This window comes from Anguilla rostrata, chromosome 3 (genome assembly GCF_018555375.3).
Source record: "Anguilla rostrata isolate EN2019 chromosome 3, ASM1855537v3, whole genome shotgun sequence".
Lineage (NCBI taxonomy): Eukaryota > Metazoa > Chordata > Actinopteri > Anguilliformes > Anguillidae > Anguilla > Anguilla rostrata.
Genome location: NC_057935.1, coordinates 37462218 through 37485122, shown reverse-complemented (window position 1 = coordinate 37485122; position 22905 = coordinate 37462218). Strand labels below are relative to the sequence as shown.

At 40.7% G+C, this 22905-nt stretch overlaps 1 protein-coding gene across 1 annotated transcript in view; it reads left to right on the top strand.

Moving 5' to 3' along the window:
• The window catches only part of LOC135251931 (sodium-driven chloride bicarbonate exchanger-like), a 94696-nt gene that overhangs the window by 3019 nt on the left and 68772 nt on the right, over positions 1-22905 (top strand). Inside the window, exon 2 of the mRNA XM_064329814.1 lies at positions 2325-2354. Within this exon, the coding sequence (XP_064185884.1) occupies positions 2325-2354 (30 nt within the window). The remainder of the gene's footprint in view (positions 1-2324; positions 2355-22905) is intronic.

The window sequence follows — 22905 nt, the reverse complement described above, 5'->3', positions numbered from 1 at the left end:
TTTCCAGTTCTTACCTTTGAAAACTCAATTTTTGTTTTTGCATTATGTTTTGGATCATTGTCTTGCTGTAGGATGAAGCACCGTTCAGTGAGTTTTCAGGTATTTGGTATTTGCTTTGGATCTTGGGCAGTTCCTTTTGGCTTCCGCACTTTGCTCTTGTCATTACTCTGATCAAGTTAATCTTGGGCTCATCCTTCTCATCAGTGAGATTTTGTTATGTTTCCTAAAATTATTGCAGAACCAGATGCTTCTGTCTGGTTTTGGGACCTATATAAAAGGGCTCGACCATGAACTGTGTGACTTCTCAATGAGTAACTCTCCTAACACATTTTCTTTACCTCAGCTCGTATTACATTTGGCAGATGCTCTTATCCAGAGCGACGTACAACAAAGTGTATAACCATAACCATGAACAAGTGTGTTGAAAACCCTAGAGGGAAGTACAGTTCCAAGTGCAGGGAGTGACCGCGTAGTTTAACTTGGCCCCTGTAGGTTAATCTGATCAACACAAACAAAAGCAGCAACAAAGCAGTCTATGCAAATAATACAAGCAATAATTAAGTAGGCATGAGAGCAATAACTATAATAAACTAAGATAAACTGCTTACCTAGCTACAAACCTAAGCTTTACATAGTCAATTAGAGACTACAGGGAGGTAGGGAGGGATGGGGAGAGGCACTGGGATGGATGGGGAGAGACACTGTTGTCCCCTGTGAGGGTGTGGTGAGGTACGTACAGAGGTAGACTGTAAACTCTGAGGTTTCTGCTGTTGATATGGGCTCATCTTTTTCTCAGCAGTCTTGGGCTAGGTGGCCTTCTCCCCCACAGGAGAAGCAGCGTCGCTTCTCACATTCCACCAAGGGTTTGGGAGGGGCTGGCTTTTTTTGTGGTGGCCAGGTGTTTGGTTTCCTCTTTGCTCACTTCTCTGAGGTCCGTTTGGGGCTGGCCACTCCCTTTGTGGCCCCTTGTTCGGGCATTTGCAGCATCTCCTGCGTGACCTGGTGGTTTTCCAATAAAGCGATTAGTACATCCAAGTTTTGTGAGCCCTGCTGGGCAACATACCATTTGAGGTCTTGAGAGAGGGTATGTATGCACCAGTCCAGTATGATCTGCTCTAATATGGACGGTCCCTCTCCTTCCACCAGCCAGTTGCGTGTCAGATGTGACAGGGCTGTTACCCATCTCATGCTGGTAGAGCTGTGTTGTATGCCCACTGGTGGAAATGTTGGGTTTGTGCTGGTGAGCTGTAGCCATATTGAGCCAGTACAGCTGCTTTTAAGGGTGGTGTACTTGCCAGCCTCAGTGCTGGTCAGGTCCCGGCACACCCCTGTGAGGAAAGGTGCTACTGCACTCTTCCTGGGGAAACTGTTCCCTCTATGCTGTCCACTCCAACACTTCTAAGTATGCCTCCACTTCATCATCCGCTGTGAGGTCAGTGAGGACCTCCGCTTCTGTCCTGTACTTTTTGTCTTCTGGCACAGCTCTGCCACCGCCTTCTGGAGTGTGCTCTGGGCCTGCATGATGGCGACGAGGGTTTCTTCCATTTTGTGCTCCATCTTTTTAAATATGCACTGTGGTTCCCTCTATGTTGTTCACTCTTAGCAGCATGGGCTCAATTACTCGCATTCTCCACCATCTGTCAGCTGCCCCGCCTTGTGCGAACAAAGAATTGTGGAAACAGAGGGTCAGGAAACAGTTTAAAATTGATAAAAATGTACATTTTGGGAAACAGGAAGCCAAAAAAATGGAACAAAAAGACTCTTCTGGAATTTCCTTTTATTGTGGCGTAGTGTGCCCATAGAAACTTTGTGGTGACTACTTCAGTGTGATGGTAAGGTTTAATATGAGTGATATTTTGATTCAACAGGGCTGGCTGCAATCAAGCCCAGCTGTGCTCCATCAGCTGAATCTAATTATCAATTACATTTGATTTGCTAGCTGATTGAGTAAGGGGCGCAAATACTTGTTTTTGTGTTTGATAACTTTTTTCATTAAATAAATGAAATAATAATTCAAGAATCTTTGTGTTTACTCGTTTTCCCTTTGTCTAATATTACATTTTGTCTAAAGATCTCAAACCACTCAGTGCAGTGATAGAGGAAATGAGGAAGGGGGCAATTTCTCTTAAATGTTAGACCGTGACATCCTTTACTTTGCACTTTGTGCTTTCACTTACAATCTAAGCAGCTGACGATCACAAGATTTGGGCTAACTTCCACATGATTCATGATCAGAGACATGAGTACTGTTGGAGAAGGATCTGTTCAAATTTGAATAAGAAACAGTTGTTGACCATGGTTTGACTGTGTTGTTTCCTTTTCAGGTAATCACTCCTGGGGAGGGCAGAAATGTGGTGAGTTTGAGTGTTGTCTTTTTTTCCTTTTTTCTTTCAAACAAAAGCACAGCATAAAAAATATTATTGGTTCTTTTGACATATATTTTTAATTTACAGGCCTGGCTATTTAGTTAACCTGTTTCATATTAGATGGAATGTGGAATGGATTTGAACTCCTCCTGGATCACATGATCACATCCTGTCTTTCACTTAATTTTTTAATTTAACCATGATGACCCTCTCAGTAATGCACGCCATGAAGAATAAATGTCACATATTCCTGTTCCAGGACTTTTAACCAGTCATATCAACTAATATTTCACTTTCTGTATTGTGTTCTACGACTAATAGTTATTTGAGAAAGTGGTTATGTGTTTCAATTGATTAATGGATAGACTGAGAGGTAAAATCACTGGGGTCAAGCTGTAAGTGTGGACACCTGGCCATGGACCCTAAACCATTTCTAGAATTCAAAGGCACTTACTTAAAGAAACAGCTATAGACAAAAAAGTTTGAAAGATTGTTTCAAAAACTTCATTTGATGAGGAAGTATGAATAAAAATAAATGTCTCTATAATGTTTTGGGAAAAGGACTTATTTTTTCTTGATTTTTTTATTTGGCTCTGTACTCCACAATTTGCCTGTTCTCAGTGTTCATTTACGGGTATTTTTATACACTTTGGTTTCATCAGTTTTTTCAGTTAAAGCAGTCATGTTTGCTCTGAAATGGAGTGGCTGTGTATAAAAATGCTGTAATTTCTACACGGTGAAACCAAAATGTATAGAAAATACCTTAAAAATCTGAGAGTATTTGACTTTAACCACATGTGAATTGTTTGATTAAAATCAAAATCAAAAGTTGTGGGGCCAAATAAAAAATATTTTTGTTCCAAACATTATGGCGCTCATTGTATATGTTGCTTTGTGGCTGTAACACAATCCAGCATAAACAGGGGGCCCACAGGACTGATTTTAAAAACCCCTGCTGTAATCGCCAGCTGGTGATTACTGTGGAAGCAAGCAAGTTTGTTGTGATGGAAAGGTATTCCTAGTCTGTCAGTTCAATTTAGAATTAATTTCACTTCATTAGGAAATTTTGTCAGGATGGCGACAATGTGAAGATGTTTTAAATTATTATATTTTGTAAATTACTGTATTTTTAGTTTGTAATTCTACAGAAATCACTTCTGGGTCTGCTTTTGTGTAATTCTGATAGAATTTGCAGCTGAGAGATAGTAGAGCCACTTGGAATAAATGATAATATTTTTCCATTATACAGTACCCCAACTGAAAGAAAAGTAGAGCAATTTTATATAAATTTGTTTATAAAGATTAGGATCCATAGTCAGTGAACAAAAGATGAGATTTAAGTATATATTAAGAAAACTATTTTGAGAGAAATGAGGTAGAATATTGTTATCGGCGTATAAAAGCTAAAAACCCGCCAGCTAAAACATGGATTCAGGATAATGGTGAAGCTGTATTGATATTAGCCAAAAATAGCTTAAAACAAACTTTTCTCTATTAATCTGAACCCAATTATGGGGCAACATGATGCGGCATTAGATGTTCCACCGATGCTGCAAATTAAGTAATATGTCATGCTCGTCATAATCATAGCCATCTGAAACTCAGTAAAAACTCAGTTGCTTTCTGCTCAGTAATAAAGTAAATTGAAATGTTTTGTCACACAAACTGAATGTGTTACATTTTCCCTGAGGTTGTTGTCTGTGCTCATCTACTTCTCCCATTAATGTGGAAGCTCGCAGCTTCCATTTAGTGCCATACTGTAAAACAGGGTGGTTTCAGCGTCATTCAGTACAGCAAGTAAAATACTGGTTATGGATGTCTGCCCAGAATGACCAGATTGTGCATCCTGCCTAAAATGCTCTTTTGATTACAAATTGTCCACTTTGCAGAGAGCAATGCTATATTTTATTATATATTTGGAAATTTAAGAGGGGGATTTAGTGCATTAAAAATAAGGAAGAAGTTTTTCTTTGCTTTATAATGCAGATGTTGATGATACCCTTAAAGGTTACTTTGTTGAGAGCTATCAAAGATGGTAGTCTCTATTTGTAAATACCATAACACTTCAATTAATGGTCTCTGAGTTAAATTGTTTTAAGTAAGCCCCATTGTTTGTTGGAGACCAGTCTCTCTAGTGTTTCTCCGTCATATGCATACACCTCATTCTGAAAGTTGGCTACTGGTTTTGAAACCTGTTTATTGATTTTCGCAGTTGCGCAAGAAAATGCTTTAAATGAGATAATAAATATAAAATTCTAGGAGAACAGAAAATGTATTTATGACAGTACATTGGTAGCCAACAGGTATGTATCTACTAATGCCAGTGCCAGTGTGAAGCTGCAACGAACTCCCACATTTCGTATGTTTTAACCGTTGTTCAGCCTGTGGAATATTTGTGAGGCTGTATTCACGCACTTGCTTGGAGTCTGTTCCAATGTGCCATGCTGCAGCTACACTCAAACAAAATGTTACTGATATCATCTCATTGTCTCTGGTGCTTTAAACATTAGGGGAGATTATTTATAAACCAGAGACAGGTATTTTTGCATCTCTAAAAGCTGAAGAAATGCCACCAGACTGGTTGCAAGATAATATAATACAAGAATGGGTGCCATACTGATCCAGGAAACTATGGGGCTGTTCCTCAAAATGTTCCCAATGTTATTGGAATGTTTTGTCGGTGTTATAACTTTGCCACTGCATGGTGCCAACATTGTGAGAACATTCCGGGTTAGCTGGGTAGTTCAATTTGCATCTCATGGAAAATCCTGGAATCTATCATAAGGGACAGGTGTGGATTTTTGAAAAAATAATATTTTAAAAGACAACCAGCAGGTTTTTGCAGGGAGAGATCATGAGTAACAAACATCTTAGGTTTGCATTAATCATCTTTATAGGCATACAGGAAGATAGTTAGCTATACAGCAAGAAAGCAAAGTAGCTACATTTGGAGATGACACAAAACATGGGTGTTTAGTAAAAAGCAGACTGCAGAATTGACTAATCCTAGATTTTACCAGAAACCACAATTGCAAGTAAACCAGGAAAATGACATTCATTATATCGAAATGTAAAGGTCTGTATATGGGAAATTAAATAGATAATTATTAATTAATAATTATTAGGAAATAGAAAAATTGGAATGTGATGAAACAGGCTTGGAAGTAGGAAGTGATCTGTGTCTCATTTTCAATGCATTGTGGTATAGTGGTGTCAAAGGCAAACATTACTATGGGGTTTGTGCAAGAAGTATTGAGTGCAAATTAAAGGTTATATTGATGTTACACAGTAACTTTGTCAAACCACATTTAGAACATTGTGTGCAGTTTTGGGTACTGCATAGTAATAAGAACATATAATCTCTTGGAAAAAGTGCAAAGAAACAAAATTAAATTGGTTCCTGGTATCAAATGTGAAAGTTATGATTAATGAATGAGCTATTCAGGCTCTGTAAATGGAGACTAAGGAGGATTTGATTGGATTTTAAAATTCATAATAGTCATTAAAGTAGTGATTAACATAAGATTACCATAATATCTTTGTGGTTGAGTTGGGTTAGCAGAACAAGGGGCATAGGTGGAAATTATTTATTAAGGTAAATTCCACATATACCTGGAAGGGTTTTTATCGACAGAGAGGTATGAAGTGGGTGTAGAGTGTGCTCGCATCCGCACCCTGTTTGTACTGTTCTGTGTTGCTGAGATATCCCCTGGCACTATGGGCTGTATGAATACAGTTTTTTGAAACGTACGCTGTTATGCTCAATCAAAATTCAGTGAGTGAAAGCTGCATCCAGCTGCATTGCCATGGAAAGTGTCAATGCTGGGGAATGCTAAATCACGCTTGGCTATAATGCAGCTGCAGGAAGCTCTTTTCTGTCTCAAGAATGGTTTTTATCTGAGACTTTATATTCAATCAATTTAATCTGCTTCCAAGTAAGTTTGTTGAATGTAACACCTGCATACACCTGTATATGTTTGGCCACGGGCCAAGGAAAGTGCATCATTCAGGACAGCCCTCTGACAAAACCTCCAACAAGTCCAAGAGACGCTTTGACAGTTAGAGCCTGATTTAATTCTCCTGGGAGTTCTCATTTTATGTTGCGTCTGACCCCAGAAGTAGACCTTAGGTGTGATAACTATTTACCTTTGAATGATTTCTATGCACAACCTGCAACTGAAGTCAAATGTGATTGCGGCCAGTACCCCTATCATGTCTTATTCATGCCGCATGTATGTCATGACTTGTGAATGGCCTCAGGAAGAGAGGAGTTTAGGAGGATTGCTGCAGTGAGTCACTTTCAATTTATCATTTATTACAAATGCCTGAGACAATATCATGTTCCTCCTAAGACCTGGCAATTCATTTATGTCCCCTGTAGGGGACATGAGTGTCTGGTCTTAATCTCAAGAACTGTATATTCTACTATGCTACAAGGGACATTCAATAAAAATAATTTGACAAATTCACTGAAAGTTTTGTCATCAGACTTTATAGTCAAAGATTAATATTAATGGTAGAGGATATGTTGTGCATCATGTGTGATACATAGTTTTTTTGATGCACCAAGAACAAAAACATTTCATTTATCAACATAGGTCACATGGCCCGATTCAAAAGGGTTGAAGTGTGATGGTTGAACAACCTTTTCAAGAAACACCTTATATGTGGAAGTTGCATAAGCTGTCACAGAAGCCTTCGTCACGGCAGAGTCTGCATCGATATATTTAAGAATAATATTAAATCAAATTATCACACATCTATGAGCATGTTTCCTATTCATGAAATTGGTATGCTTTCAGTAATGAATGTGGTAATATGTTTGTCCTCTATTGATATCATACATTAACTTATATTAAAATTGAATTATATTCAAAAATCTTAATTTGTATTCTCAGGTAATCATAATCTAACTTTAATTATATTTATGGCGTTGGCAATAAAATAATTTGTGAAAAAATAACGGTGTAATACACTACCTGGCCAATAGTATGTGGATACATCACACCCATACGTACTTGTTGAACATCTCATTCTAATTCCATGGGCATTAATATGGAGTTGGACCCCCCTTTGCTGCTGTAACAGCCTCCACTCTTCTAGGAAGGCTTTCCACTGGATTTTGGAACATGGCTGTGGGGATTTGTACTGATGTTGGCCGATAAGGCTTGGCTCGCATTTGGCATTCCAGTTCATTCCAAGGGTGTTCAATGGGGTTGAGTTCTGGGTTCTGTGCAGGCATGTTTTTCCACACCAAATTCGACAAACCATTTCTTTATGGACCTTGCTTTGTGCATGGGGGCATTGTCATGCTGAAATAGGACTTCCCCCAAACTGTTGACAAGCAGACAATTCTCTATGTCATTGCATGCTGCAGCATTAAGACTTCCCTTCATTGGAACTAAGAGGTCTAGTCCAAGCATGAAAAACAGCCCTAGGCCAGTATTCCTTCTCCACCAAACTGTACAGTTGGCAGTATGCATTCAAGCAGGTATCCTTCTCCTGGCATTCACCAGATCCAAACTTGTCCATCAGACTGCCAGATAGTGAAGTGTGATTCATCCCTCCTGAGAATGCATGTCCACCGCTCCAGAGCCCAATGGCTTCGCAGCTGAGCTGTTGTTGCTCCTAGACATTTCCACTTCACAATAATAGCACTTACAGTTGACCGGGGCAGCTGTAGTAGGGAAGAAATTTGACAAACTGACTTGTTGGAAAGGTGGCATCCTATGGCAGTGCCACGTTTAAAGTCACTGAGCTCTTCAGTGTGACCCGTTCTACAGCCAATGTCTGTCTATGGAGATTCCATAGCTGTATGCTTGATTGTATGCACCTGTTAGCAATAGGTGTGGCTGAAGTAGCTGAACCCACTAATTTAGAAGGGGTGTTCACATACTTATCCATGTAGTGTATATCAATATCTTTGCTAGTCAGCTATAGCTACACTACACTAGCTCACTAGATGACAGCAATGTATGGTGGCTTAGAGCTAGGCTTCAGACAATAGTTTGGTAACATTTTCTTTGCCTCCTTTTTTTCAATTTGGAATGCCCGATCATATGTCAGCACTCATTATTGTATCCACTGTACTCGATTTTGGAGAACACAGGCAAGCAAGTGCTCTTCTCTGAAGCACACGATAGCACAAACGACTTCTTATCACACGGCAGCTTGAGTCCTAGAGTTGGACACTTCATGTACAGCTTAACAGGTGGACTTGCAGGTGCCCGATGAACCAGCTGGGGTCACTAGGGAATGATGAGACATGAATCCCTACTGACTGAACCCTCCCTTAATGCTGACTACCCGTCGCCCTATGGGGCATTGGTTCGGTGGGCTGCAGTGTCCATCTGTGAACTACAACAAGAACACTGAATTAACTGTTTGAGCCACCTAGCAGCCCCATCAGAATAGCTCTTAAGGTAACTGATATTTTCAAAGAGAGTTTGCTAATCTAATACATGAAACACTCTTAACATCTTAATGAAAATGTTACCCTTGGAATTCCACACAAATTTAGAAGTCAGAGGATTATTGTGAGAGCCTGCACTGTATTTCAATTGTATGGGGAATAAATGGATAAATAAATAAAATTTGAATATTGGTCATATTCTGCAGCACTGATCTCACCTGGAAAACTAGTCCAGAGCCTTTACAGTAAATATAATAGAGTATGATATGTTATTATTGTTATTACTATTATTATTGTTGTTTAGTTGTGCACAAAATTCACTGCTCACTGTATACAGTTTTCACATCATTCTCCCATCATAACATTGGGTATTGTGGAATGAATTTTCCATGGAAGAAAAAGGTTTTTTAGCATTTTGCTTGTCTGCACTGAGAATTTTGTCAAAACTGTATATGCAATAAAAGCATCTCAGGGTCTTGACTGGCTGCCTTTTCTGTCGGTAGGTTGAATGTCTTGGCAGTACCACTGCCAGCTCCAGTTAACACCGTGAAGGAACAATTTTGTCGCTGACCTACTTCCCTCCTTGTCCTATACTCCACTCACACCTGCCCACAGCTGTGGGAGCAAAGCCTCTTCCCATGCAGTTACCTCTGCAAGTCCTTTAGTTACTAGTCTCCTCTACAAACCTTCCTGTGTATGTACATATACTGTATATTTATATATATTTTTTCTTTTTCATTAAAACGGAACTGATAATGGCAAACTGGTCGACTGATTTGAATCAGCTTTCAGCAGCATGTCAGATGTCAAACACTTCACGCATTGTGAGTGAAATATGACGGTTTCGCAGAGCCGACTCAAATACACTTAATGTCTATTAGAGTACAGTTTTGACCATTTACTCAGTATATTTATTTTGTTTCTATCTGCCATTTCTCATTGCACCAGTACTCTGGAATACCCTCCCCCCTGACATCCGTACCTCAGACTCACTCACCTCCTTCAAATCACGCCTTAAAACCCACCTCTTTTCCCTAGTCTTCCCCCTCTGTCCATCACACCCCCTCCTACCACCACTGCACCACTGGTCCCACTGCATTTTTTGTATTGTATGTTTTTATTTTTTTATTGTATCTTTGTCTGTTTATTGATAATGATGCTTGTACCCTGGTTTCTTTTGTTGATTGTTTTCTTGATTTCCCTGTGTTGTAAAGTGTCTTTGAGACTGTGAAAAGCGCTATATAAAATACATTTTTTATTATTATTATTATTATTATTATTATTATTATTATTATTATAATAACTATTATTATTATTAGTATTATTACTTCCTCTTCCATTCTGCAGGCTACGTACCTGCTTTTAATAATATTAATAATATTTTGGGTTTGAAGTCTAGACACAGGAGCTGAACAATGACGGCAGTCACAAAATGGAAAGGCGTTGTTACGTTTTTTTTAATGTCATTTTTGTAAACAGCTTTCCTGCTTTTGTCTTCCCAGTTCAGCATAGCCAGTGGCCTCTCAAGTCTTTGCAGTTGCACTTGCACCCACACATGCGCTGCCGCTGAAGTGTATGCTCTCCCCTAATGCACTTACCTGCCAATGCCTATTTTCCATACTGCACGCTCTACCCTGGCGTATTGTTTGAAGGAGCTAATGACACTTTTATGTACATAGGCACTTTTTTCCAGGTTCTAATGTTGTGCGTTGTCATGCAGAAAGCTCACAGCTGGTGCCTGATATTTCATTCGATCGACTTCTGCGCTTCAAATCCAGTGTTGTGTCACGGAAGCTTTAGATGTGCTGTGGTTGTGTTGCTGGGAATGCTGATTTTACTGTTTAGACAGGCACAAAGTATGTAATGTAGCACAGAGCTCACGTTAGCCTGTTTGGAGACAACCTTGGCATTTTGCCTTTTCCTGTATGCCACTATTAGCCATTGGCAGAGGCCACAGAATTCTGAACAAGAAATGGCTGTGCTAGCAGCTTCTGCCTGCTCATTTTGTATTATTCTGTTAATTATACCTGTTTGCTGGTAATTTCAGGTGATTAAAACACAATTTAAGTGCACATTAATGCATAATTAACATGGTAATGTTAATGTAATTGTAAGTGACACAGTCAGTTCCTTTTACTGTGAAGTATAGCTTGATTACGAGGTGTGTTTTTGGCTATGCAATAGCAGTTGTTCTTGGATGAGTAATTAAGTCTTCAGGTATGTTTTCAGTGGTAGATCAGTTTTCCAGACTGTCACCTTCTGCTTTGTTTCAGTTCACAATTATATTATTAGCACTGCTGGTGTGGCGTCTGGCATGTAGCTGCGTTATTCTGACCTGAAATGGCTTCCTCTGGAACTACCATATATACATCCACCTCCCTTTCTCTCTCTCTCTCTCTCACCGTCTCACTCATTCTCTCTCTAGTTTTTTTAATTTGCCTTCATTTGTCAGAAATGTCCGTCTTCTTTTACTGGGGCAATTTTGTGCTCAGTTTTATGTTGATTCTACTGCTGGAGTGGATTTGGAGGGTTGGGGTTGAGGTCGATGGAGTTATTCGTATTTAAAATCTCCAAAGGTACCGTGCTCTCACATCACCATTAAACCATACACACCTTAGCAAGGTTCAACTGATCATGTGCACTCCTCAAGGACATACACCTATGAGCCAGTGACTATTTCTTCCACAGTAAAAGCCACACAGGAGTGTCTCGAGAGCTGGTGACCTGTAGGTGTCTGGCACATAGTGTATACAGTGTTGCATTCAGCCTGCGTTCAGTGAAATCACATTTAGCTCCTCTTTCGGCGAGCCTGTTTGATATATCTCTGCCTGGTAATAACAGGTCTCCTTGATAAGTCTGTATTTAGTTTGCATTTATCTGCCATGGCCCTGCACTGTTGGTTGTGCTTTCAGGCAAGCAATTCACCTCTGCCACATGGCCCAGTGGTGTGCTTTTCTTTCCAGTGGTCAGTTATTTAGTCTGTCTGCATAGAGCCCTGCCATGCTTGTGAGCGGGGCCATTTTCGGCGTGTTTTCTGCCAGTTCAATCATTGAAGACAGCGTGTTCTGGATTCAATCATCGCTCAACCTGGCCCTCAGCATTTCTCTCACGACGTCCCTGTAATTACAGTCCTGTGTGCCTGCTGTGCGTGCTGCTCGCAGGACTACAGCCTGCCTCTGTCTGTACCACTCTTATTAGACTTCCTGTTCTTTTACGTGATGTTTTACCTCCCCCTTTCATAAAATGGCTGTTGTTTTCTCTACACTTGATAGGTAATTAATCATGCTTTCCCTATCTGGTTTACGCACATTTTTGGATTCAGGCCACTGGTCTGCCTCATAATTATTGTACAATTCTTACAAGAAACTTTGTTTTGTTTTTTTGCTCCTTTTCCCCCTCTTTCCCATATGTTATGTTAAAAGCACAGGCGGACATTTGGGGTCACTGCTAATAGTAAAAAGGACTTAGTATTAAACTTTGTATTTATTATATTAGCTTTAAGATAAAGTAACACTTAAGCCATAAAATCCATTTAGTGGTAGGCCTAAATGATTTTCTAGGTGTAATTTGTCAAAACGACAAGCCTTCCATTAAGTTTCTTTGTAAAATGAGTTTGCTGCTAAGCTTTAAGGAAAAGTGTTCTTCATTCCTGCTTAGTGTGGGAGATTATCAGGAAACCTTACCAGCTGGTACAATAAAATATAAATGTATTTTAAGATATAGTATTTGATATATAAAAATAATATTCCTTAGTTCATTCAAACAGCAATGCGTGTTCTACAAAACGTATGATTACTGACAGGTTCAACATAAAACAACAGTTTTCTTAAAATGATAACATACACAGTACAGTTAAATTGTGTCCTGCCCATTGTCTCAAGAGACAATGGGTTGTCTCTGTTGTACAGCGTAGAGTATTGTGGAAATGGCCCATATGTGGGTTAACCCAGGCGGTGGCCTGATCTCCACAGAGCATGCCTCTTGTTGTTGTCTGAGTCACATATTGCGTGTTCCCTCCTCTTGAAAGGCATATTTTTGTCATTCTCTGCCCCTGCTGCCGTACTTCCTCGCTGGTTGTGTCTGATGTCATAAGCTGGCCATTTCCCCTCAGGCAAACTGCTTCTGTAAGTAATCGGTTGTTCCATGGCAAGCATGGTGCCTGTCCATCTCAGTTTCCTGTAAAAAACTTGCCAGGATTTTTGAGTCTGACGTTCTGACGTCATAGAATTTTTTTTCTCTATTATTTACATTTAAGCTGTGACCTGACAAAAACATAAAAAAGTACTTTATATATATAAAGTGAGTGAAAAAGAATGTAACACTTTTTTCCACTCACTTTAAAAGTAAAGCGGAAGCCACAAGGCCAAAAAAATAAACCACTATGGGTTGTTTAATTCCAGTGAACAGGAGCTCCTTGATCCGGTGAAATTAAGACATTCCCTTGAGCCTGAACTGTGATTTCTGGCGAGTGGGTGTTGGGTCTAATCCAGGCACGACAGACAGCGGGCAGCGTGTAGCTTTCGTGCCCTCGCTGTGTGCTCCTGGCTTCATCTCTCCTCAGCGCGACAGTCGGACACCTCGGCCTCTCGCCCAGAAGAGCGGTCGTAGTGCGCGGCGAGACGCGACCGCGGATGACGATGTTTACGGCGGAGCTCTTCTTAACGAGGGCGACGAGACGTCGATGTGACGGCTGCCGCGGCTGAAGGGATTCCAGTTTACGGCTCTCGCCGGCGTCCCTCGCCGCGCTGCGGTGTTTCGCGCACCGAGCTGAGGTCGTTCGTTTGCCGTGCGCTACGGCGCGGCTCGTTAAGTTGCACCGGCCGTAACATAGCGTAAACCTGGCTCGCAATTGGTCGCATTGTTCCCGCATGCTGACGTGCCACCTCAGCAACCTGCTCTTTCAGCTCTCTCACGATGAGTTTATGCCTTGTATCTATGTGTCATTTAGATTTACCTGCAAATTATGAATCTTTGAGGATTTGAGACTGCTGGCACTGGAAATTGCACTTTTATTTCTGCCAGTAAATTAAAAACAGAGGTGCATAATTCATGATAGTTTGCACTAATCAGTAAGATCAGAATTGGTTTTAGCCAAAAAAAGATCCTAATACTTATTTTATGTGCGGTTTACTCGTTAACAGCTTTTCTGAATATAGAAGCTCTGATTGGCAGTTCCCCTCTAGCCTGTGCACCTGTGATGACAGTTTAGTGTTAATGAGGTTGCCATCAACACCCAGTGCCTTTTCTTTGCTGAAGACAGTATGCCGAACCGTTTGAATTTTAAGCTTCGTCTTGTAGTTATTGACATTATTACACCCGGGCCATGCTGGTGCTGTTGACCTGTCAGGGTGTCAAAATGTGTGAGTAACAATATCCTATTTAAAATGAGGCCCCCGGTTATGCTCTCCCTCCTCACACTCACATTTTACACTTGGTGAGAACAGAAGCTGGAGTCTTGACAGCTTTTTACATTCTCAAGCCAGCCAGCCAGATGGAAAAGTGCAGCTCTTTTTAGCCTTTACCTCTGAGTCTTCAGATCTGCGTATCAAGGACAGTTAAAGGCAAGGGGCAGTGGCATTTGGGCATGGAGTGGAATTCAACTCAGTTTGGAGTATTTAAATGGTCTGGATAAAATTTGTAAAAAAACACAGCCATAATTTGAATTGTAACACTGACCTTTGTCTAGTCTATGACAAACCATTAATCCATTAAACCATCTAAACCTTTAAAACCATGGCCCCATCATTCTAGTCCTTGCCTTTGACCTGGTTCTCAAGGCCCTTGAAAATATTCTCATCCTTGAAAGAAATGGAGAGCTAATAGAATGTGGTAAAATATCGTACCATCATTGAAATGTCCTGGAAAAGTGCCCAAAAGTCTTTCGTGATATCTCATCCTCCTGGCAATCTGGAAGTTAGCAACTTAACTGCTTAGTCCCTTAAGCCGACTAGCAGAAGTCACTGATGATTGAAAATTGTATATCCTGCCAGAAACCAGATATTGTGTCTCAAAATGCTGTCACAGCATGCTGCTCTGTCTTCCAAGCTAACTAGTTTCACCAGAACTGATAAAGATTTCAGGTGCTAGTGTGCAAGTATTTCAGTGCTCCACCACCAGGGAGTCTATATAACCTTGTTTTCAAGTCACAAGTCAAACAATCAAGCAATTAATTATAGCAATCTGAGTTAATGTCATGCACCTCACTTAATAAGGTGCATGAGAAGATGGAACAATGGGGTGTTTATCATTGTTGACATTTATCACATGTCAATCTCAGTGTAATGTGTAAGACAGTGCAGCAACGATTTAACATAACCAAGAAGACATACATGTTTTTTCTATAATTAGTTGGAAATATTGGTTTTAAATGCCTGCTTAATGGTGTTGGTGTGGTGCTGTTTGTAATTTTGAAATTCTGAGTGACAGCTCTCCTTAGACCTGATACAAGGTCTAGTGAAAGGTTTTCTGCATTCAGACTGCGGAGTTGTTCAGTCAAAAATCCTGACAGTCTTCAGATACTGAACCATGTTTTGTTTTTCAAATGACTGGGCTTGAGGTATTCTGTGAGCTTTTATGTTGTTTTGTTTAATTTGTTAATACATTGATTGTTTATTATTCTGTCTGCGCTGTGTGTGAACCCTTTTGTGTCGGTGTTTGACACGCATTCATTAACTGCATTAGCTTATTGCAGGTTTCATGATTTTTGATTGAAACCACTGGGTGAGGTCAAGTAGGCCATGCCATGTTGGGAAGTGAGCCAAAGCTGTTTCTCCAAACTGCTATTGTCTTCCAACAATGTCCTCGGCTTCTTTAATGCACCTTTTGTGCTGGGTGTCATGTCCATCTCCACAAACTAAATAAACCGCCATTGTATTTGGAAAGGTACTCTGTGGCAGAATTCCAAGTTCCCAATCTGGATTTGCATGGCTGATGGTTATTGGCAAATAACAAATGTCCTGTGCCACTATGCCTCTATGATATTTGGTATAACTTTTCTTGTTTTGACAATGTTCCTTAAAAAATTGTGTAATTTTGGATGAATCCAATTTTTCAAAAATAATATTTTCACTGAGTATATTGCATCATCCTTTTGACAGCCATTTCACCTCTGTCTGTCTCCGACTGCCATCTTTTGTGTTAATAGGGTCTTTAGCAGTCTGTTGCCATATGAGACCTGGGGTCTAAAGATAAGTTGAAAGCACAATAAATCGAATATATTGGTCTATGAGTTGCAAGTAAGATTTAATTTTACTTGGTCATCAGTCTTGAGACTGTCAGTTTCACTTCATCCCTTTTATTCATAACATTCATTGTTTGATATTGAAGAACACCTCATAATTAGTCCATAATCAAACCCCTGGCTAAATATGTATATTGATCTGGGAACTAGGAGTGCAGCAGCTGCTTGAAGGTGCTGGAGAACAGAGAAAGTAATTGCTTCCCCAATAAAAAATGTGTCCAATCTAAACGTAACTGTTTATTGTGTTGGTGCCAGCATCTACTGTGCTGGTATTATGAATGTGGAGATTTGATGATAGCACTGATAGTGGCGATGTGTACAACTGCTATTTTGTTTAGACGCTTTTGAAGCGCCTGCCTTTGACGTTGCCATACTACTTCTTATGATGATTGTCTGTTCAAGAATTGGAATTTTAAAATATCATATTAGAAACTTTTTCTTGATACAATTTCCTATATTACTATAGTGTAATGTACATTATTTTTACATAAGGGAAAAATGTGGCTATTCTACATTCTATATTCTAGTTGGCGAAACTATCAAAGAAAATATTTATGTTAAGTAGCCAAAATAGATTAAATAGTTTAAATTGAACTGGCTCAGACAATTATTGTGAACTAGAATATATATTTGTATAGCCTGTAGCCCCCCTTCCCCTCCCCCCTCCCCCCTCTGCCAGGCACAATTCTGTAAGCTTCAAAGTTTCTCTTTGGAATTTTGAATGCCCGTCTCCCCCAACTCTGTGCTCCCAGACTCATTCCTGACCATGCCACTGCCCCCAGCAGCTCCATTGGAAAACCATACCATGTGTCTGTAAGTGTTGGGGCTGATTGGCAAACAGTTGCCGTACAGGGACACTTAGAGGATAACTGCTAAAATGCAGATTCACAGCCCAGATGGCCTCATGCTCAGTATCTTTTCCAGACCTTAAATATGTGCTCAGAATTATAACAAATATTGATTTTGATATGCTGTACCATAATAGATAAGTGCTCCTTATCTTGTTAAGGTGCAAGCTACATTGCTTATGGTATTTATACGGTTAATGTTTACAGAAGCAATTAATATTAAACAACAAGACTGGAAATCTCCTGAGCGCAGGCCAGGTTACATATTAACGGGACAACCCATAAATACCATATCTATCCCTTTTTTGCAAAAAGGTTTTATACTTCATAGCTACTAGTTTACCCTAGTTTTTTTTACCCCTGTCAGGTTCAAGTGTGTCATAATAGGTCTATGTTATTTTTCCTGTGAAACAATTGAGGAATAACCAACAGCATTTAATTATTTAGGTTTTGTTTACTGTAGGGTAATGTTATACTACTGAGGAGAAAATGAACGTGATTCTTTGTTGATTGATATGCAGAATCTCAGCTCTCTCTGATCTCCACAGCCTACCTTCACCAGGAGGTAATCCTGTGATTTCTGCCTTGGCTGAACTTGTTTGGTCTTCAGACCTCATTGTTTAGCATCAGGAAACAGGTTTAGTCACGTCGCATCTCCGCTCGATTTGCCCTGCCGTTACCTGGAGTACCCCCTTGAGTGATCCGTATTTTATCGACGTGTGGTAAAAATAGTCGAGGACGTGATACTTTGCTGCAGAAACGAGAGTGACGCTGTGCCTCACGTGATCTCTGCCGCTCCTGCGTCAAAGTATTATTTTACCCGTGTCTCGCTCGGGCTGAAAGCAAGGTCAGGCAGGAGCCGGTCTGCCAGGTCGAGGCTGCGGATGCGGACAGCTCTCCCAGCATGCCTCAGGGGAGACGCGGCGCAGCGTCGGAGCGGTGAGCTGCTACAGGGCTTTATTATCGAAGCCGACGCTGAAGGGGAACTCTGAGGGCTTAGCGCTAGCCTGCCTCGGATAAGAGAGCGTGGCATCGGTGATGTCACCGCTGTAATCTCGCATGGGATTGGTGGAGGAATGGATGCCCAGTTGTCAAAAGACATTAAGGTTGTGTGGGCTGGCAGACCCGGTGCAGTTGTGAGGCTTCTCCTGGCACGGTGAGAGGGCATCCTGTGCTCTGCAGTGCACCGGCCCCCTGTCCAGGCTGAGCTACTTCCCCCGCGCTCGCCCGAAAAAAAGGAGGACGCCTCAGACCCCACGGGACAGGCCATGCAGCCGGGGAGCTCCGACCCGTACGGCCGGTTTAACTGCCAGGTAGGGCTCTCCGCTCGCTCGGGCTGGTTTGAAGCGCTCTTTGGTACCGAGGTGGAGCTCGCTTTGATCAGGGCGCAGCAGATGTTCCATCCGCTGGTTGTTTTAGTGGGAGGTTGTTTGTTTTATTTCTCTCATTTCTGAAATTAGAGCGATATTAGGTTTTGTGGACGTGACCGAGCGAAGCTCAAAGGACAAAACGTATTTGCTGTCATAATAAGTTGCGCTTTGATAGACAGCTTGAATATGGTGTTCCTGCCAGACCCACCTCCTTTACAAAAACTGTTTCATTGTTACAGTTTCCCCACATAGTGGAATAAGATACAGTTCAAACAGACACATCTGTTTACCTTGGCATGAAGGCATTCTATCACTGGTAATTGTAGAATGGGAAATAGTCGTAATTGTGCTGAACTCCTTATATTGCTACAAGGACAGTGTGGATCCATGACACGGAGAGCTGGCTGACAGATGGGAGGCTGTGCTGTCTTGGTAGGGGACAGGGTGTCCTGTTGAGAATGCTCATTGATCTGTTTTTACAGAAAAGTTCATGTGGCTTAATGCATTATTCTGCAATAAAACAGTGTAGGTGGGGATGTATTTATGTCTGCGGAATTAATGTGGTTTCACCTGTTATTCTGCATCAAATCTGTGTGTGTGTGTGTGCGTGTGCGTGCATGTGAGGGTGTGTGTGTACATGTACGGTACAAGCACATGTGTATGTGTATTTATGTGTGTAAAATGGAACTGTGCTGTGTATGTGTGTATAGGTGTGTGTGTGTGTTTGAAAAAAGTCCTGGGTTTTAAGTGGATTTTGAGGGGTTAAACTTAACCCTTCCTAAAGCCATTCATCAAATGGTAATAAAAATCATAATTATCTCCAAAACTATATACAGTACAGACATGGTTCAAAGCTTGAAATAAAGGACGCCAAGGAGTACTGAATCTCACTCTGTAAAAATAGACATAAACACATATTTATTCTGAAAAACAACGAAGAAATGCAAAAATCGTTTTGTGTTTTCTTTATTCTTTAGTGATTGCTCATGCTTCTCATGCTGGACTGTCACACGCCAGCGTGACACCCCTGGGAGGGAGATGTGGCAGTTCCGATAGTGCACCATTGATTGGCGCTTGGAGAGAGAGAGAGAGAGAGCACACCCACACACACATGAAATTAAATTAACTAACATGTTAACCCTTCCCCCTCACGGGTTCTGGACAAAAACAATTAACTAAAACAACAAACTACAAAAACAATGACGAAAGAAAGCAAAACTGAGTGGAACCTTTTCAGTTCACCGCTCATAGCTGATCTGCTTTTTTAAATGACAGTTTACTTTCTTGACAAAACAAAAAAAGCTAAATTAAACTAAACTAAAAACTCGCTCTCTCGGTGTGCACTCGTGGTCTCTGCCCTGAACTGTGAAGAGGAACACACCTTTAAGCACCTGGGCTGATTAGTTAAAGCAACCCAGGTGTATGTTCTCTCTCCACCAGCTGAATGCCACATGAATCAAACCAGATTTATTTTTCCAATCACACCTCAGGATGTCTACAAAACCAGGAAAATGGTTTGGTGTCAAGTGAATAAAGTAGTAAAATTTCACGTGTTTAACCAAAGGTGGGCCCAAAAGTGCAGCTCTTTTTAGCCTTTACCTCTGAGTCTTCAGATCTGTGTATCAAGGACAGTTAAAGGCAAGGGGCAGTGGCATTTGGGCATGGAGTGGAATTCAACTCAGTTTGGAGTATTTAAATGGTCTGGATAAAATGTGTTGAAAACACAGCCATAATTTGAATTGTAACACTGACCTTTGTCTAGTCTATGACAAACCATTAATCCATTAAACCATCTAAACCTTTAAAACCATGACCCCATCATTCTAGTCCTTGCCTTTGACCTGGTTCTCAAAGCCCTTGAAAATATTCTCATCCTTGAAAGAAATGGAGAGCTAATAGAATGTGGTAAAATATCGTACCATCATTGAAATGTCCTGGAAAAGTGCCCAAAAGTCTTTCGTGATATCTCATCCTCCTGGCAATCTGGAAGTTAGCAACTTAACTGCTTAGTCCCTTAAGCCGACTAGCAGAAGTCACTGATGATTGAAAATTGTATATCCTGGCAGAAACCAGATATTGTGTCTCAAAATGCTGTCACAGCATGCTGCTCTGTCTTCCAAGCTAACTAGTTTCACCAGAACTGGTAAAGATTGCAGGTGCTAGTGTGCAAGTATTTCAGTGCTCCACCACCAGGGAGTCTATAGAACCTTGTTTTCAAGTCACAAGTCAAACAATCAAGCAATTAATTGTAGCAATCTGAGTTAATCATTACATTGCCACTTAATGAGGTGCATGAGAAGATGGAACAATGGGGTGTTTATCATTGTTGACATTTATCACATGTCAATATCAGTGTAATGTGTAAGACAGTGCAGCAATGATTTAACATCACCAAGAAGACATAAATTATTTTTCTATAATTGGTTGGAAATATTGGTTTTAAATGAGTAGCCTGCTTAATGGTGTTGGTGTGGTGCTGTTTGTAATTTTGAAATTCTGAGTGACAGTGGTTTGGTGTTAATTGAATAAAGTAATAAAATTTCACATGTTTAACCAAACGTGGGCCCAAGTGTCCCTAAAACCTCTCCACATTGGAACATTGTAAATATCTTTTTTTCTCAGCCATCTTCCACTAACTGAAACTAATTATATCAAGGGTGGTAGCCTCCAGTCGTTTTGGAGAGCTTCTGTGCATATTCATAATGTTTGCTTATCACACACACTAACAATCAATCCACTGAGGGAGGGAGGGAGGGGGAACTAGCTGAAAGTAGCCCTGTAATTTGCATATGCAAACAGTGGCTGTATGAAATGAGGCAGAGCCTCAGCCTTACCTACAGGTGCCCATTTGTGAAGCAATACTACTACTACTACTACTACTACTACTAATAATAATAATAATCATAATCATAATAAGCCAACCAGTTCACAGCACCCATAGATTTAAAAGCTTATAAAGATATTTCACAGGAAAGTGTGAAGTGAGGCAGCTCACGTCTTTCGCTGCAACTTGTCTTTTGCCATCACATGCAGGCACAGATGCACACACACACACGTTTTTGCAGTGATTTATGTCTATTGCTATATACACTACATTTACAAAAGTATGTGGATACTTGGATGGTCGCTATCACAGTCGCAACTGTCACTCACTAATTCCTTCAATGCCTCCTTCTTAGTCTTGCGTGCCATGCTTTTGTAGGCATACACCAATGAACAAAGCCCTTATAAACAATAGATGCACAAAGCTGTACCTCAAGTGCATTCTGCAAAATCCTGTTCCTGTAAGTTTCTGGGTACGCAATAGAATATGTTGGTGATTATTTCAGCTAAAAGGAAGTCATAAAGAAATTTTAATAGCTGCAGAAATGAGCTTAAAAAATGAGAGACTGTCAGGTTTCTGGAACATGTACAGGGTTTCAAGCGAGGACTAAATTAATGGTGGGTAGATCACAGAGAAGGTCAGTTTTTTTCAGGAAGAAGCTTGCTTTCAGGCTTATGGACTGAATATACCCACAAGGGGAGGCTTATAGGCTGCATATACTTTCAGATGATAGCTTATAGACTGCATATACTTTCAGAGGATAGCTTATAGACTGCATATACCCACAGAGGGAGGCTTATAGGCTGCATATACTTTCAGAGGATAGCTTATAGACTGCATATACTTTCAGAGGATAGCTTATAGACTGCATATACCCACAGGGGGATGCTTATAGACTGCAAATACCCACATAGGATAGCTTATAGACTGCACATACCCACAGAGGGAGGTTTATAGACTGCAAATACCCACAGTGGGAGGTTTATAGACTGCACATACTCACATAGGGCTTTAAAGGGAAGACATATAGACTGCATATACCCACAGGGAGAGGCTTAATAGGCTGCAAATACCCACAGAGGATAGCTTATAGACTGCATATACCCACAGAGGATAGCTTATAGACTGCACATACCCACAGAGGATAGCTTATAGACTGTACATACCCACAGAGGGAGGCTTATAGACTGCACATACCCACAGAGGGAGGTTTATAGACTGCATATACCCACAGAGGATAGCTTAAAGACTGCACATATCCACAGAGGGAGGCTTATAGACTGCATATACCCACAGAGGGAGGTTTATAGACTTCACATACCCACAGAGGGAGGCTTATAGACTGCACATACCTACAGAGAGAGGTTTATAGACTGCATATACCCACAGAGGATAGCTTAAAGACTGCACATATCCACAGAGGATAGCTTATAGACTGCACATACCCACAGAGGGAGGTTTATAGACTGCATATACCCACAGAGGGAGGTTTATAGACTTCACATACCCACAGAGGGAGGCTTATAGACTGCACATACCTACAGAGAGAGGTTTATAGACTGCATATACCCACAGAGGATAGCTTAAAGACTGCACATATCCACAGAGGATAGCTTATAGACTGCACATACCCACAGAGGGAGGTTTATAGACTTCACATACCCACAGAGGGAGGCTTATAGACTGCACATACCTACAGAGAGAGGTTTATAGACTGCATATACCCACAGAGGATAGCTTAAAGACTGCACATATCCACAGAGGGAGGCTTATAGACTGCACATACCCACAGAGGATAGCTTATAGACTGCACATACCCACAGAGGATAGCTTATAGACTGCATA